The following is an 18,719-nucleotide window of genomic DNA, read 5'->3' as shown; positions in this document are numbered from 1 at the left end:
ATAAGAGAGTCGGGGTCCACAGGCAGTTCCCGAGTAGCTAGCTCATCCTTTACCTCCTCAGATAATCCTTGCAGAAAAGTATCGAAAAGCGACTACGGATTGCAGACTCTCTCGGCGGCCAACGTGCGAAAGTCCACCACGTAGTCTGCCACACTACGGGAGTTTTGACGTAAGTCAAGCAGTTTGCTGGCCGGATACCGGAGACTCAGAAACTTTTCTCACCTCTGCCATGAATTTCTCCAAATGACCGCAAATGGCAGATTGTTGTTCCCAAACTGCCGTAGCCCAGGAGAGCGCCCTTCCCGACATTAGCCTAATTATATACGCCATCTTCGAACGGTCTGAAGAAAACTAAGAAGGCTGTAGCTCCAAAATAAGCGAGCACTGAGAGAGAAAACCCCAGCAGGTACCAGGATTCCCTGAATATCAGGATTCCCCAAATATCTTTCTGGAGGAGGTAAGCAGGGTTCACAGGGAGTCGAGATGGGCTGTACAAACTCACCACAGATAGGGTCAAAATTACTGAGTGATTGGGGTTTTTCAGATGTGGCAGACAGTCTGAGCTAACTCCCTGATTTTCTCAATAATAATCCATGATCGTGGCGTTCCGTCAAGGAAATGAGCCCTTCCAAATGGCCATGTAGCAACTCCTGATGTCTCCCAATGGTGGCTCCCTGCAGGGAAGAATGACAGATTTTTGTTTTACCAGCTCGGGGATTCGATCCAGCAACCTTTCGGTTACTGGCCTAAGCTCATAAGTATCATAAGCCTCTTAATATTTGAGAATCAAATATAATTAAATTATTCCATAGCAATGCAGAGACTTGCAAGCTGGCTATAGCTATGGATATATATGCATGATTTAAGCATCTATTCACATGGTAATGGAGTCGGATTGATAAATGTAGTTTATTATTCAACATAAGTTCTACACATTACACTACCCCATTGGGCTAATCATTACCTAGATACCAAACTCAAAAAGTATCTTGTTACTAGTTAATGTATTGATGACTTTAATGTCCCCAAAAACTTGCAACAGTGAATATAAAGTAGGCCTACCTGTTACAATTGACCTGTGTTACATTTAGCCCCTGTCTCCCCTATGCAGTCATGTCGAATTGCAGGTCGCTAATGCGACAAACTATGCTGATACAGTTCAGGCTCATTTTTTGGAGTTGAGAAATACATGAGATAGGAATGGAAAGCTGCGATCCCCTGACTTTTTAACAAAAGCCATCAAAACTGCAGTCAAAGCACAACATTTTCTTATCAGAATGCATGGCTCTCTCCCTGTTGCACTCGCAACTTGATGGCGCCTCGATAGGAATTTTTATTTCTCGCATGGAACGCACAACGACTAGGTACATAGTTAAACTATTCTACTATGGGGTTGTCTGATTTTGCTGTTCGTTACTCGTCAGCTGACCTACCATTGTCTACTATAGGAAACCTAGCCTACCACTACGAACATTCAGTAGTAAGCTTGAGAAAATTCAGACCAATTACTAGACAGACGTGATCCTCTCAATCACTATACGACGAGAGACACAATAGAAGTACTGAAATTAATTAACAAAAATGTTAGTACTGAACCGTTTTTCATGTTGTAGTATCAGAAGCTTTGGTATACCGTGCAACACTACATTACAATTGATGAAGTCTGTATAATATTGGTTAGTCTGTGTAATAATCGTTCTATAATTCCATACCGACCACTCAATCACTTACAGTAGATATTTATACACACATTCTTTACTAGTGTATACGCTAATCTACACATACAAGTAGACTTATGAATGTGTTGTGTACTATAGGAGGCAGTGAGTCTTCTGTCGGGTCACTCCTGTCTGCCTCCTGGCTCCAGTGTAACGTTGGCCCAGGCCACTCTACTGCTCAGTGATCTGAGAGGGACAGGCAGCCAGGCCCTACACCTGCTCACACAGAAACTACTACAGCAACAGGTCTGTCAGACATAGTCCCTCCAACATCTCTTTCTCCTCTCATGACTCCAACCACAGTCTTATTTTCTTACCTCTCCCGTCTCTTTTTTTCTGTACCACAACAGGCTAGATTCAAAGTATGGTTAACTCAGGAAAATTACAAATAAGTCCTCATCTCTCCTCTCCACCACTCTTGTTCATTATTCCTTTACATTGTCCCCCGATTAACTTACCTTACTGCCTGTATTACAGTCGGAACACTGATTTGTCTTAATGTGTGTGCATTGTCTCTTCTCAGCTGTGTGTGCTGGGGGAGAGTGTGTCATTGGGAGAGAGAGGCAGAGTAATCCTCCCTCCAGCCCCTGGTCTCTCTAACATCTACCTCCCACATCTCCCACTACTGGCCAAGGCCACCATGCGCCTTGGTATGATTCATACTGTACCATAGTTCTCAAAAGTCTCCACCCAGTAATGCACATAGGTCCACATACAGGTAGGTTACCTATCTTATGAACAACCACTTAATCAGTCTCTGTATCTGTTCTGAACAGGTCACTGCTTGGCTGTACAGGCCATGACCAGCGCCCCTTCCTCCAGCCTGTCTACCCCCAGCCCCTCCAGCCATCCCTGGGTGTGTGCTCAGGAGGTGCTGCAGTCAGCCCTGCTCGTTTCCCAGGCATGCGCTACCAGAGACAGACAGCTGGAGGCTGATATCCTCTACTGCAAGGGTAAAACATTTATGTCCAACCTTATTCAATCATGAGATTAAATATGTATGTGTGCATCTACTCATTGAATGTCAGAGTGACCTTGTTAGTTTGATTATTTTTGGTGTGTGTTTGTGTCCAGGGATGGTAGAGCGCTGTCTGATGTCTCTCGGTGACTTCCAGCCTCAGACAGTTGCGCTGACACTACTGGAGAGCATCAATATCTCTCTGTCCCAGAGTCACAATCTACAGTAAGTCGCCTACAGTAGTGTGAATGATCATCTTTGAGAGTAGTGTACGGCCCTCCTCAAACACCAGTGTGCTTGTTTGAATAAAGCGTGTGTGTGTGTGTGTCAGGCTGATCCGTAAGTGTTATCTGGAGATGGCGTTAGTGTACTTGCACCAGTGGGAGCAGAGCATCCCAGCACCTCAGGACCAGCAGAACCCCGTCCCACCTTCACCACCTAAAAATGCCATACTGAAGGTACCTGTCTGTGTCATGAGACATTCAATTGTGGTTCCGCGGGGCAGTATTTTTCTTTAGAGAGGACTGTGTGTGTGTGTACGCCTGCATCATGGCGTGTATTTGTCTTGTTTCAGCCTCCAGGTTGGAAACGTCTCAGGACAACTCTGAACAGAGGCCTGACTCCAGGGGAGGCCTACTTATTGCTCTACTGGGTCTCTGTCCGAGCTGCTACTAAGGTAAATAGACTGAACACACACACACACGCACACACACACTTATAATGTTGTGTGTGTTCCTCAGGCGTCTGAAGCCATGTCCACATGTAGCCAGCTGTGTGGTAGTACCGGAGCTAAAGGAGGACACCTGCCTCTCATCTCCCTCAAGCTCCTGCCTGACTTTGCCTCCAACGACCTGCTCAACCCCTGTGGTAAACAAACATCCCTCACTACAACCATTCTGTCCTTTAGCCAGGGCTACATCTGGTCTTACAATAACAGCCATTATAAAAGTCGCTACAGTAGTGTGATTCGTGCCCATGTTCGTGTTAGATTGTGATCTACATTGTTAGCGGTTCTGTAATGTTCTCTCCTCTTTATGAGGAAAGGAGATATCATGTCTTTTCTTTATGGAAATCGTAACAGTGCTGGTTACCATATTTGTAATATCTGTCTGTGTGTTGTGTGACTCTACCAGGAGGGATAGATGTGATGGTGAGGACTGTCTCCAGCTCGTCTCCAGAGCTTGATCCAGGGCTGAGCAGCAGGAAACGCTCCCAGCTCACATGGGTCCACCTGTCCCGCTACTACAAACACCTGTTCAACCTGCAGCACATCGCCATGCGTCCAGGTACACTACCCCGGTGTCACAGTAAATCATTTTGTTACCTGACGTTCAGAGATGTTCATCTGCGTGTGTGTATGTGTGCATGCTTGCCTACGTGGGTGTGTGTTCCAGTGGTGCCCCAGTGTGTGGAGGGCCTGGTGTCCCAGTCAGAAGACAGTAGTCTGGCGCTGAGGTTGGTTCAGCTCCAGACCTTCTTCTGTTCCCACATGGTGGGCTACAGAGAGTCCTGCTGCGCCCCTGAACCCCCCACTGAAATCATCATGCAGCCACAGATTATACAGGTACACACACTAATAGGCACTATGGGCTGAATCCTGAAGAGATGCATGCATATACTGTACCATGGCTTGTATTGGGTTGTTTATTCAAGTGTATGTTGATGTTGTTTGTGTTAAAGATGTGTCCTACAGTGAGAGGCACTATGGGAGCTCAGATGTACCCCTGGTCCTTTGCTGACAGGAAGCAGCTGTGTATCCAGTGGCACCGGCCTGCTCTCAACCACACCCAAGAAGACACGGATACGGTACAATACACAACACACACACACTCTTCATCCAACCACACACACTCATCAACCATAAAAGGAGCTAGCCTGGTCTCAGATCTGTTTTGTGCTATCTTACAAACTTCTTGTCACTTATTGTCATGTCAACCACTGCCTTATAGGGTTGACTTTGACAGTGCTTCTCCTTTCGTCTCTGTGTTCGTCAGGTCATGCTGCTGTTTGGGCTGAACAAAGTGCCACTCTCGGCCATGAGGGCCACAGCCTGCACTGTCATAGAGCTGCAGTGTGGACAGAAACTCGTCAGCATGGCGAAGTAGGTAGCTGCTTTCCATGTACAGCACCCTAGGTGCTAGGGGCGAGATGGAGCTATCACCATATTGTAGCGTCTAACGAGTGGCTAATATGGTTCGTTTAGGAGCCGGAAGTCGATATGGACCTGGCTACATCTGTATCCATTCTCTCTGTAATATTTCTTACTGTATCTCTTCCAGAATCTCTCCCTAAACTCTTTTGTCTTATCTACTTTAGTTGAATTCACCAACCGTATTTAACTAAATGAAATGAATGTTGGTAACTAAATGTAATGTAACCTCTGTGACCACCAGCACCACCCCATGTGTTCTCCTCTAGACTGTGTGCAGTCCATGCTCAGTTGGCCTCAGCCTGTGTTGGGAGTAACGTCTCCTCTCCGCCTGCTGCCAGTAGCGCCCCCTCCTCCCCCAGCCCCAAGATGGAGAGACAACGCCGCACCAAGATCCCAGACAAGGCTGCTACCTCCAGCCCTCACATACAGGTCTGTGTGCTACTGGTAACGGCTCTGACAGGCCTTATAGTCCACATTCACACATGTTAACAGTGATGGAAGAAACACTCAAATGTCAGATATCTTACTACCCTGAACAAAAAGAGACGCAACTGCAATAAATTCATTTACGCCCTAATCTCTGGATTTCACATGACTGGGAATACAGATATGCAATCTGTATGCAACCTTAAAGAAGATTCAGGGGCTTGGATCAGAAAACCAGTCAGTATCTGATGTTACCACCATTTGCGTCATGCAGCACGACACATCTCCTTCACATAGAGTTGATCAGGCTGTTGATTGTGGTCTGTGGAATGTTATCATACTCCTCTTCAATGGCTCTGCAAACTTGCTGGATATTGGCGGGAACTGGAACACGCTGTCGTACACATTGATACAGAATATCCCAAACATGCTCAATAGTTTAGATGTATGATGAGTATGCAGGCCAGGGAAGAACTGAAGACATTTTCAGCTTCCAGGAATTGTGTACAGATCCTTGCGACATGGGGCTATACATTATCATGCTGAAACATGAGGTGATGAATGGCACGACAATGGTCCTCAGGATCTCGTCACGGTACAGTATGTATCTCTGTGCATTCAAATTGCCGTTGATAAATGCAATGGTGTTCGTTGCCCGTAGCTTATGCCTGCCCATACTATAACCCTCCCCCCCCACCATGGGGCACTCTAATCAACATTGATCACACGACCATCTGCCCAGTACAGTTGAAACCGAGATTCATCCACGAAGAGCACACTTCTCCAGTGTGCCAGTGCCCACTGAAGCCGGCTACGACACCGAACTGCAGTCAGGTCATGACCCTGGTGAGGACGACGAGCACATAGATGAGCTTTCGTGAGACGGTTTCTGACAGTTTGTGCAGAAATGTTTCAGTTGTGCAAACCCACAGTTTCATCAGCTGTCTGGGTGGCTGGTCTAAGACGACCGTATGTGGAGGTCCTGGGCTGGTGTGGTTACAAGTGGTCTGCGGTTGTGAGGCCGGTTGGATGTACTGCCAAATTATATAAAACAACATTGGAGGCGGTAGAGAAATTAACTTTCAATTCTCTGCCAACAGCTCTGGTGGACATTCCTGCAGTCAGCATGCCAATTGTACGCTCCCTCAAAACATGAGACATTTGTGGCATTGTGTTGCATGACAAAACTGCACATTTTAAAGTGTCCTTTTATTGTCCCCAGCACAAGGTGCATCTCTGTGTAATGATCATGCTGTTTAATCAGCTTCTTGATATATCACACCTGTCAGGTGGATGGATTATCTTGGCAAAGGATAAATGCTCACTAACAGGAATGTAAACACGTGTGCACATTTGAGAGAAATACTGAAAGCTTTTTTTTGTGTGTATGGAACATTTCAGGGATCTTTTATTTCAGCTCATGAAACATGGGACCAACAATTTACATGTTGAGTTTATATTTTTGTTCAGTGTAGAAAATAACTCAAGTAAAAGTTAGTCACCCAGTAAATTACTACTTGAGTGAAAGTAATGGTTTTGAATGGTCGAAAAAGTTCTCAATTGTCATACTTGAGTAAAAGGTCAAAAGTAAATATTACAGTGCATTCGGAAAGTATTCAGACCCTTTGACTTTGCCCACATTTTGTTATGTTACAGCCTTACTCTATAATTGATGAAATTGTTTTATTTCGTCATCAATCTACATACAATACCCCATAATGACAAAGCAAAAACAGGTTTTTAGAAATATTAAAAAATCTGAAATATCTAATTTACATAAGTATTCAGACCCTTACTCAGTGCTTTGTTGAAGCACCTTTGGCAGCGATTACAGCCTCTACTCTTCTTGGGTATGATGCTACAAGCTTGGCACACCTGTATTTGGGGAGTTTCTCCCATTTTTCTCTGCATTCTTTCTAGCTCTGTCAGGTTGGATGGAGAGCATTGCTGCACAGCTATTTTCAGGTCTCTTCAGAGATTTTCGATCGAGTTCAAGTCTGGGCTCTGGCTGGGCAACATTCAAATTCTTGACCTGAAGCCACTCCTGCGTTGTCTTGGCTGTGTGCTTAGGGTTGTTGTCCTGTTGGAAGGTGAAACTTTGCCCCAGACTGAGGTCCTGAGCGCTCTGGAGCAGGTTTTCATCAAGGATCTCTCTGTACTTTGTTCCTTTCATCTTTCCCTCGATCAGAGAATCTTGTTTCTCATGGTCTTAGAGTCATTTAGGTGCCTTTTGGCAAACTCCAAGTGGGCTGTCATGTGCCTTTTTTCTGAGGAGTGGCTTCATTCTTGCCACTCTACCATAAAGCCCTGATTGGTGGAGTGCTGCAGAGATGGTTGTCCTACTGGAAGGTTCTCTCACCTTCATGGAGGAACTCTAGAGCTCTGTCAGTGACCATCGGGTTCTTGGTCACCTCCCTGACCAAAGTCCTTCTCCCCCGATTGCCCAGTTTGGCTGGGCAGCCGGCTCTAGAAAGAGTCTTGGTGGTTCCAAACTTCTTCCATTTAAGTATGATGGAGGCCACTATGTTCTTGGGAACCCTCAATCCTGCTGAAATATTTTGGTGCCCATACCCAGATCTATGCCTCGACACAATCCCGTCTCAGAGTGCTACAGACAATTCCTTCGACCACATGGCTTGGTTTTTGCACTGTCAACCGTGGGACCTTCTATAGACAGGTGTGTGCCTTTCCAAATCATGTTCAATCAATAGAATTTACCACAGGTGGACTCCAATCAAGTTGTAGAAATATCTGAAGGATGATCAAAGGAAAGAGGATGCACCTGAGCTCAATTTCTAGTCTCATAGCAAAGGGTCTGAATACTTACAGTTGAAGTTGGACGTTTACATACACCTTAGCCAAATACATTATCTCAGTTTTTAACAATTCCTGACATTTAATCCTAGTAAGAATTCCCTGTTTTAGGTCAGTTAGGATTACCAGTTTATTTTAAGAATGTGAAATGTCAGAATAATAGTAGAGTGATTTATTTCAGCTTTTTATTTATTTCATCACATTCCCAGTGGGTCAGAAGTTTACATACACTTAATTAGTGTTTGGTGGCATTGCCTTTAAATTGTTTAACTTGGGTCAAACGTTTCGGGTAGCCTTCCACAAGCTTCCCACAATAAGTTGGGTGAATTTTGGCCTATTCCTCCTGACAGAGCTGGTGTAACTGAGTCAAGTCTGTAGGCTTCCTTGCTCGCACACACTTTTTCAGTTCTGCCCACACATTTTCTATAGGTTTGAGGTCAGGGCGTTGTGATGGCCACTCCAATACCTTGACTTTGTTGTCCTTAAGCCAATTTTGCACAACTTTGGCAGTATGCTTGGGGTCATTGTCCATTTGGAAGACCCATTTGCGACCAAGCTTTAACTTCCTTACTGATGTCTTGAGATGTTGCTTCAATATATCCACATACTTTTCCTCCCTCATGAAGCCATCTATTTTCTGAAGTGCACCAGTCCCTCCAGCAGCAAAGCACCCCCAGAACATGATGCTGCCACTCCCGTGCTTCACGGTTGGGATGGTGTTCTTCGGCTTGCAAGCCTCCCCCTTTTTCCTCCAAACATAACGATGGTCATTATGGCCAAACAGTTCTATTTTTGTCTCATCAGAACAGAGAACATTTCTCCAAAAAGTACGATCTTTGTCCCCATGTGCAGTTGCAAACCCTAGTCTGGATTGTTTTATGGTGGTTTTGGAGCAGTGGCTTCTTCCTTGCTGAGTGGTCTTTCAGGTTATGTCGATATGGGAGTTGTTTTACTGTGGATATAGATATTTTTGTAGCTGTTTCCTCCAGCATCTTCACAAGGTCCTTTGCTGTTGTTCTGGGATCGATTTGCACTTCGCACCAAAGTACGTTCATCTCTAGGAGACAGAACGCGTCTCCTTCCTGAGCGGAATGACGGCTGCGTGGACCCATGGTGTTTATACTTGCGAGTTATTGTTTGTACAGATGAATGTGGTACCTTCAGGCGTTTTGAATTTGCTCCCAAGGTTGAACCAGACTTGTGGAGGTCTACAATTTGTTTTAATCTGCGTTCTTGGCTGATTTCTTTTGATTTTCCCATGATGACAAGCAACGAGGTACTGAGTTTGAAGGTAGGCCTTGAAATACATCCACAGGTGCACCTCCAATTGACTCAAATGATGTCAATTAGCCTATCAGAAGCTTCTAAAGCCATGACATCATTTTCACATCATTTTCTGTAATTTTCCAAGCTGTTTCAAGGCACAGTCAACTGAGTTAATGTAAACTTCTGACCCACTGGAATTGTGATACAGTGAAATAATCTGTCTGTCAACAATTACTTAAAATTATTTGTGTCATGCGCAAAGTAGATGTCCTAACCGACTTGCCAAAACTATAGTTTGTTAACAAGAAATTTGTGGAGTGGTTGAATAACAAGTTTTAATGACTCCAACCTAAGTGTATGTAAATAAGGTATTTCTGTTTTTATTTTTAACACATTTTCTAAAATGTCTAAACCTGTTTTCGCTTCGTCATTATGGGGTATGTGTGTGGATTGATGGGGTGGGGACTATATAATCCATTTTGGAATAAGGCTGTAACGTAACAAAAAGTTGTGGAAGAAGTTGAGGGTTCTGAATACTTTCCGAATGCACTGTATATTTTGTGCGTAAAGGCTCTCCAAAACAGTTTTTTTTAATGGTTTATACGTACTTTCCTAACACTAAAATTTGCCTAATAAATCTAAAAGAGTATTTTTAATCTACCAATTGGTGTTAAAACTATATTTGGATTGATTTCTTTCAGGGATCCCTATTTTCTGAACCTGTTCTCACAATGTATTCTCGTCTTTCGACAAATTTCCAATTAAAGGTACACCATATTTAAAGGAATGGTTTAAGATAAATACACTGAAAACCCTATTTAATGAAATCTCCACAAGAAAATCTGTTGGCCAGCAAGGGGAGGGTTTTCAGCAGTTGAATGACATTTATTCAGTGTGCGCAAGGGAACCACGCCTGCAAAGCCTGTTACTTACCTTCAGAAGGTAAGTCTTAATACCAACTGCTGAGAAGTGCGTAGGAAAGGCATCCATTCCTAAATTGGAATCAGGCACAATATGCATAATATTTTTACAATTTGTCATGCATGTGAACTCAAGATTGTGTATTTGTATTGGTACATTGCTGACATCATCATTCCCTGTGTACACAAACGTAAAACAATCAGTAGTCTAGCCCCCCTTGAGTTTCTTGAAAGAGCAGCCAAGGAAGTGAGAGAAGGTAAGACTATGTTCGAGCAGCAGCAAGGGATGAACAAATGTACTGAATAAAACTAAAGAGCTACATTGACAAAAAATAAAAAGTAGATGTACCTGTGCGAATGAGAGGCTATGATAGAGTAGCAGAGGACCACAAGGTCTGATGACATGGAGTCTGAGCTTGATAAAGAGAGGCTGTGACAGAGTAGCAGAGGAATACAAGGTCTTGTCTGATGACATTGAGTCTGAGCTTGCTAAACATGCCAAGAATCTTGCAGACCAGTTTCATGGGCTTAGTAACATCAAATGCAGAGAACTTGCATATGAGTTGGCACATCGAAACAACATCCATGTCCCAGACAACTGGTGAATAAATAGAAGAGCAGGTAAGTGCTATTGAACAGAGAGATCTATATCTGAATGTAGGCATGCATTTAATATATCAAATATACCACACCACCATTCCATGGATTAAACTCAACTTCCTTTTTCTGGGACTTCATTATTTCAAGTCATTCAAGAAACTGCAACATCTATCATGCCGGACACCGGAGGCAACATAATTGGCAAGGGCCCACTGCCTTCAATAAACACAAAAGTGATTGTGTTGAATTGTGTTTGTGAATTAAAGTTGAACAACGGGTGCGTCTAATCCTGGATGCTGATTAGTTAAAACCGCATTCCAGCTGGCATCTATTCCACAAGTTAGCACCTGCTAAAACAATTTACTTTGTTCCATCGCACTGCGCAATCAACTGTCTCATCAGCCCAGCCAGACAATTTATAAGCTTACTCTCCACTGTAAAAAGCATATATAAATATTCTCTCATTTCTTTTAGACTAGCAATTGGTTTTCAATAGAGGAAATTTGTATAAACCTTGCTGTCTGTTTCAATATTGAAATTCGATCTCCAGTTGTCCTGTAGTAATGAACGTGCAGGGGTCGTGAGTCTGGCAAGACAGGGAGGAATTGGCATAATTTTCATGGATATATAAAGAAATGTCCACAGAAAATAGGTCAAACGAAGCTAAATGCAGCTAGTTTGCAGTCTTTCCTTTTTCAGTTTGAAGTGATTGTGTTAGCTGTGTTGTTGGCTAGCTCCTCTGAACAACAATGTCCTGACAAGCGAGCACATTTTCTATGCCAGGTAAAATCGTGTATCATTAGCTCATTGTTATAGATGTATCCAAATAAATGTCACTCGAAACAGCTTAAACAAATGCAAATGCAGCTACTTTGTTGTTATTCTGGCTGCACTGTTTGACGTGACTGTAAATTATCCGTAGTTGGCTAACTAGCAACCAAGGGATAAGAACGTTGCCAGCCAGTATGGCAATAGAACATTTAGAATGAACGATTGGGTCACATCCATAGATACAGAACAAAAAGACCTGACGACTGGGTTGCTTTTTTGGCAGCCGAACCGATAAAACGAACGACCAGCTGGCTTGGATAGCAACCGTTGATTTGTGTATGTCACGCCCTGACCTTAGAGAGCCTTCTAATGTCTCTATTTGGTTTGGTCAGGGGGTGATTTGGGGTGGGCATTCTATGTTTTGTTTTCTATGATTTTGTGTTTCTATGTTTTGGCAGGGTATGGTTCTCAATCAGGGACAGCTGTCTATCGTTGTCTCTGATTGGGAACCATACTTAGGTAGCCCTTTTTCCTTTCGTTGTTGGTAGTTAACTTTGTTTGTGGCACTAATGCCCTGTAAGCTTCACGGTTGTTTTTTCGTTTGTTGTTTTGTTGGCGACATTTTGAAATAAAAAAGAACATGTACGCTCACCACGCTGCACCTTGGTCTTCTTCCAGCAACGGCCTTGACAGTGTATCTCGTGGAAGGATGAAATAGTATGAATAAATTCATTTAAAAAAATGTTTTTATTAACATACTGTACCAGTCAGAAGTTTGGACACACCTACTCATTTAAGGGTTTTTCTTCATTTTTTTGTATTTTCTACATCGTAGAATAATAGTGAAGACATCAAAACTATGAAACAACACATATGGAAACATATAGTAACCAAAAAGGTGTTTATCAAATCTAAATATGTTTTATTTTTTAGATTCTTGAAAGTACTTCTCGTGGCATGAAAAATAATTAACTTTTTGCATGTAAACATTTAAATAAAAGCGAATAAAGATCATTCAAGTTGCCTCTCCTGCCCCCACAAAAAAATGTGATGTGATAAAGTAGACCTTCAGCCCAGGCTTAATATTCTAAGAGTTGATTTGGATTGGACCGGCCCGGATTTATGGTTTGCGCAACATTGTAATCTATGTTTGAGACCAACGTGTGGCTGTGTGAGAAGCACGCCAGTATCTCTCACATAACTAGAATGAGATTCACTTTCTATGATCTCTCGTCCGCTCTGCTTTGTTTCCACACACCTAGGCCTAGGCTATTGATCGATTCAAGACGAGGTCGTTTTGGTCAGTGTCAAAGTAGCCTGCCATTTCCATCATTTGTGTGGTATTAAAAAAGAATTCTGTCTCCAGTCATCTAAAATGATGTAGAATTGCATTAAATGTGTTTATAGAAGGCCAACATTTTCCTAGACCCTATGCTACTAAAAATGTTCCTCATGTGTGCAACTTCTGTAAGTGCCTCTACTCTTCTGCTCTATACCACTACGCAAATGTGATGATATGCATGCAATGCTTTATTATAAAGGTGGGGGGGGCGGGGTTTCATGCATTCCGGTACCTCAGTACTCCCCAGGTCACCCCCCTCTAGCGCTCACTTTTGTTCCGTCACCTCCCCATTTACAAATTAAGCACTGGTCAAACGTGCATGTAAGTGAATCTACCTGTAAATGAGTACATGTTTTGTTGGTTGGTTGTTTCAGATGCTACAGGAGCAGACCAGGTGCTGCTGTGCTGCTATAAAGGACTTACTGCAGCCTGGTTCAGAGGCAGCTGTTCTCACTGAGGTAGGCTAAACACACCACATGCTGATTCAACACCCCCCAAAGTTCACATACCGGTAAAGGGTTAACTTGTTTAGTGGAAATTACCACTAAGGACTCAAAGTTAAATGAACAGATCTTTATTTTCAAGGCCAGAGAGGTTACAACAAGCTTCATAATCAAAGTACAAGTCTGTAAGAAGCTCTGAAGGGATGCTCTCCCTTAGCACTTTTTATACTCATGCACAAACTAGGTGTCTCTGCTCTCAGGGTGCAATAGGCTGATCATGACCTTACACACGTAGTTTCTAGGTGTTGGGCCAAAGTAACAATGTGTTCCTTTGTTTCTGTCCTATCAGTCCCCTCCCTGAGAGCAGTCCCAGAACATCCTAACACAATAATCAGGAAACAACACGCTACATGTAGTCACACATTTACAGAGGACACTAAACATGTCCATTACACTTACACAAACCTAAGATATACTGTACTGTTGATGTTTTACTATGGCTTGAATGTGTGAAACATTTGATCTTATGCCTCTTCCATGGCATTTTTGTTACCCGTTTACCCTGTTAAGGTTGTTAGACATGCAGATATTACTTGAGAAATGATTCCCTCCCTCTGCGTGCCAGGTTCCGTTTGAGGCCAGCCTACATAGTCTGTGTGATCTGGAGCGCTGCTTCAACCCAGCCAGTGGAGCCATTGTGGAGGGAAACACACTGATAACATGGCTCATCTCCCTGCTCGTCTGATACCCTATCCGGTCTATGGACCGGCACAGCACCATAGAAAAAGACAAACCCAATGACAGGAATCAAATGGCCAAGACCAAAGATAGCATATTGCACCTACCTAGCAAAGTGACTTCACCAGACTCTTTTACTCTGAAATAAATGAGCATAGATAAAGATGATTTTTGCAAAAACGAAATTCAAGCGCTTTTCATTTCTTATTCTTTATTAATGTATATGATTAAGCTCACAAATCAAATGTGTATGAAAAGCTCATGTGTTGTCATAAAATACAAATTGGACCTCTTAGAACAGCAGTGGTAATGTTTCCTATAACTCCGGTTTCCCCAACTGGCGGGCTGAATTTGGCTCGCAGATGGTTTTATTTAGCCCTGCAAGTTTTCTGAGCAAAAAAAAAGAAGCTTTTTTAAAAATACATGTTTTAGATTGGTGGACATAAAAGGCTGTAAAAACACCAGAAATCAGTTCCAAGTGATTTTAATTAAAGAAATCTGTTCAAGTATTCTCATATGTAATAGAGGGACGTGATCGTAAGCTAGGTTTGAAATTATTATGTTTTAGTCAAGCATATCTGTTTGGGCTTCTTGCAGTCAATTTGGAGTCTACAAATTATTTGTAATTATGTTCCGGCCCCCCGACCATCGTCTCAAGAAAATAAATCCGCTTGTTGCTCAATATAGTTGATTATCCCTGCTAGAACTCCTCTGATTAAAGGTCCCAAATAAAAATTGCCTTTGAATAACCAAAACATGACCCATAATATTTTTTACACTTTTAAGATGCTCAGTATTGAAGAAACGGCACCTTTTCTTTCATCTCTAACTATCAGGAAGGCTGAATGAACAGGTTGAGTGGGCGGGGAGCTTATATTCATGAGCTCGCCTTGACTGACAGTTGTTGGAAGCACCCTAGTGATCGTTGCCAGGTAAAAAGGGAAACAATGGGCCACATGTCATTCCGAGCCTAAATAGTATACCTCACCCCATTTTCTCTGCAAAATGCTCATGGTCAACAGAGCTGATCATGAACTGTTGGATATCAAGACAAACAGCAGCAATACGCAATTGCATTTATCTGCATTCATTTATTTATCTGCATTTATTTATTTGGAAATTTTTCATAGCCAAGATATTGATCAACACTCATGAGAAATAAAAGTTTAAAATCATGGCAAAACATCATTTGACAGTAACAAAATTATATGTACAGTGGGGAGAAGTATTTGATACACTGCCGATTGTGCAGGTTTCCCTACTTACAAAGCATGTAGAGATCTGTAATTTTTATCATAGGTACACTTCAACTGTGAGAAACGGAATCTGAAACAAAAATCCAGAAAATCACATTGTATGATTTAAGTAATTAATTTGCATTTTATTGCATGCCATAAGTATTTGATATATCAGAAAAGCAGAACTTAATATTTGGTACAGAAACCTTTGTTTGCAATTACAGAGATCATACGTTTCCTGTAGTTCTTGACCAGCTTTGTACACACTGCAGCAGGGATTTTGGCCCACTCCTCCATACAGACCTTCTCCAGATCCTTCAGGTTTCAGGGCTTTCGCTGGGCAATACGGACTTTCAGCTCCCTCCAAAGATTTTCTATTGGGTTCAGGTCTGGAGACTGGCTAGGCCACTCCAGGACCTTGAGATGCTTCTTACGGAGTCACTCCTTAGTTGCCCTGGCTGTGAGTTTCGGGTCGTTGTCATGCTAGAAGAACCAGACACGACCCATCTTCAATGCTCTTACTGAGGGAAGGAGGTTGTTGGCCAAGATCTCGCGATACATGGCCCCATCCATCCTCCCCTCAATACGGTGCAGTCGTCCTGTCCCCTTTGCAGAAAAGCCTCCCCAAAGAATGATGTTTCCACCTCCATTCTTCACGGTTGGGATGGTATTCTTGGGGTTGTACTCATCCTTCTTCTTCCTCCAAACATGGCGAGTGGAGTTTAGACCAAAAAGCTCTATTTTTGTCTCATCAGACCACATGACCTTCTCCAATTCCTCCTCTGGATCATCCAGATGGTCATTGGCAAACTTCAGACAGGCCTGGACATGCGCTGGCTTGAGCAGGGGGACATTGCATGCGCTGCATGATTTTAATCCATGACGGAGTAGTGTGTTACTAATGGTTTTCTTTGAGCCTGTGGTCCCAGCTCTCTTCAGGTCATTGACCAGGTCCTGCCATGTAGTTCTGGGCTGATCCCTCACCTTCCTCATGATCATTGATGCCCCACGAGGTGAGATCTTGCATGGAGCCCCAGACCGAGGGTGATTGACCATCATCTTTAACTTCTTCCGTTTTCTAATAATTGCACCAACAGTTGTTGCCTTCTCACCAAGCTGCTTGCCTATTGTCCTGTAGCCCATCCCAGCCTTGTGCAGGTCTACAATTTTACCCCTGATGTCCTTACACGGCTCTCTGGTCTTGGCCATTGTGGAGAGGTTGGAGTCTGTTTGATTGAGTGTGTGGACAGGTGTCTTTTATACAGGTAACGAGTTCAAACAGGTAATGAGTGGAGAACAGGAGGGCTTCTTAAAGAAAAACTAACAGGTCTGTGAGAGCCGGAATTCTTACTGGTTGGTAGGTGATCAAATACTTGTGTCATGCAATAAAATGCAAATGAATTACTTAAAAATCATACAATGTGATTTTCTGGATTTTTGTTTTAGATTCCGTCTCTCATAGTTGAAGTGTACCTATGATAAAAATTACAGACCTCTACATGCTTTGTAAGTAGGAAACACTGCCGATTTTGCAGGTTATCAAATACTTGTTCTCCCCACTGTATATTGGAGCCATATGCCCAATTTTGGCACCCCACCACCCTCCAGTTTGCAGGACCCCATAGACTTGTAAAATTTGAATACTCATCTCCCGTCCAAATGCATTTTTTTGTAAATGATAATAATTTACAAAATGTGATATCATAAACTCAGCAAAAAAAGAAACGTCCCTTTTTCAGGACCCTGTCTTTCAAAGATAATTTTTTTAAATCCAAAAAACTTCACAGATCTTTATTGTGAAGGGTTTAAACACTGTTTCCCATGTTTGTTCAATGAACCATAAACAATTAATGAACATGCACCTGTATAACGGTCATTAAGACACTAACAGCTTACAGACTGTAGGCAATTAAGGTCACAGTTCTGAAAATGTAGAACACTAAAGAGGCCTTTCTACTGACCCTGATAAACAGTACAAGAAAGATGCCCAGGGTTCCTGCTCATCTGCGTGAACGTGCCATAGGCATGCTGCAAGGAGGCATGAGGACTGCAGATGTGGCCAGGGCAATAAATTGCAATGTCCGTACTTTGAGACGCCTAAGACAGCGCAACAGGGAGACAAGACGGACAGTTGATCGTCCTCGCAGTGGCAGACACCGGGAACGCACAATCCCTCCATCAGTGCTCAGATTGTCTGCAATAGGTTGAGAGAGGCTGGACTGAGGGCTTGTAGGCCTGTTGTAAGGCAGGTCCTCACCAGACATCACAGGCAACAACGTCGCCTATGTGCACAAATCCACCGTCGCTGGACCAGACAAGACAGCATAAAAAGTGCCCCTTTGGCCTGTCTTTATGCAGGCTTTTGGTATTGCATTTTTTTCAATGTTAGGCCTGTGTATTGAAATTCTTTTAAATGAATATATCCCCCTTTGGCCTGTCTTTACAGGCTTCATAGCATATCCCCCTTTGGCCTGTCTTTACAGGCTTCACAGCATATCCCCCTTTGGCCTGTCTTTACAGGCTTCACAGCATATCCCCCTTTGGCCTGTCTTTACAGGCTTCACAGCATATCCCCCTTTGGCCTGTCTTTACAGGCTTCACAGCATATCCCCCTTTGGCCTGTCATTACAGGCTTCACAGCATATCCCCTTTGGCCTGTCTTTACAGGCTTCAGAGCATATCCCCCTTTGGCCTGTCTTTACAGGCTTCACAGCATATCCCCCTTTGGCCTGTCTTTACAGGCTTCACAGCATATCCCCCTTTGGCCTGTCTTTACAGGCTTCAGAGCATATCCCCCTTTGGCCTGTCTTTACAGGCTTCAGAGCATATCCCCCTTTGGCCTGTCTTTACAGGCTTCACAGCATATCCCCCTTTGGCCTGTCTTTACAGGCTTCACAGCATATCCCCCTTTGGCCTGTCTTTACAGGCTTCAGAGCATATCCCCCCTTTGGCCTGTCTTTACAGGCTTCAGAGCATATCCCCCCTTTGGCCTGTCTTCGCAGGTTTCACAGCATATCCCCCTTTTGCCTTGGGAAAGCTGATTTTGTATCACAGCATTCCTGCTGCGGTGGTTGCCTGGGAAGATGTGCAGACACGGTAGATGTTGAATTTTCTAAAATGTCTATCATTACAGCTTGATGGTAGTGGAAAGAAGAAAGGAGATGGAATGTGAAAGAGTAACAGAGGAAAATTCAAAGGCATTTCAACGTCATAGCTTTAGCCGGTGGTAACTTGTGGAATAGACACCGGCTGGAATGTGGTTTCAACTAATCAGCGTCCAGCATTAGACCCACCTGTTGTATTATTACCAGTATCGTTCTGCCATGCTCTGTG

The 18,719-nt window shown here is 43.3% G+C and overlaps 1 protein-coding gene across 2 annotated transcripts in view; it reads left to right on the top strand.

The window, feature by feature from the left end:
* Nucleotides 1–15,398, top strand: part of cfap54 (cilia and flagella associated protein 54) — a 126,815-nt gene extending 111,417 nt beyond the window's left edge. Inside the window, exons 54-67 of one of the 2 annotated variants that reach the window (XM_042300038.1) lie at nt 1,818–1,964; nt 2,242–2,368; nt 2,495–2,671; nt 2,793–2,901; nt 3,008–3,134; nt 3,251–3,352; nt 3,417–3,543; nt 3,810–3,962; nt 4,071–4,240; nt 4,357–4,482; nt 4,671–4,777; nt 5,095–5,257; nt 13,342–13,425; nt 14,036–15,398. In XM_042300038.1, coding sequence (XP_042155972.1) covers nt 1,818–1,964; nt 2,242–2,368; nt 2,495–2,671; nt 2,793–2,901; nt 3,008–3,134; nt 3,251–3,352; nt 3,417–3,543; nt 3,810–3,962; nt 4,071–4,240; nt 4,357–4,482; nt 4,671–4,777; nt 5,095–5,257; nt 13,342–13,425; nt 14,036–14,155 — 1,839 coding nt within the window. In that variant the 3' untranslated portion in view covers nt 14,156–15,398. Of the gene's footprint in view, nt 1–1,817; nt 1,965–2,241; nt 2,369–2,494; nt 2,672–2,792; nt 2,902–3,007; nt 3,135–3,250; nt 3,353–3,416; nt 3,544–3,809; nt 3,963–4,070; nt 4,241–4,356; nt 4,483–4,670; nt 4,778–5,094; nt 5,258–13,341; nt 13,426–14,035 lie in introns of those variants that run through there. The other variant, XR_006079195.1, reaches the window with a different exon arrangement.
* Nucleotides 15,399–18,719: the final 3,321 nt, after the last annotated feature.

The sequence above is a fragment of the Oncorhynchus tshawytscha genome, linkage group LG17, assembly GCF_018296145.1.
Source record: "Oncorhynchus tshawytscha isolate Ot180627B linkage group LG17, Otsh_v2.0, whole genome shotgun sequence".
In the NCBI taxonomy this organism is placed as follows: Eukaryota; Metazoa; Chordata; class Actinopteri; order Salmoniformes; family Salmonidae; genus Oncorhynchus; species Oncorhynchus tshawytscha.
Note: the sequence above shows the minus strand (reverse complement) of the source record. Positions and strands in the feature narration are given on the sequence as shown.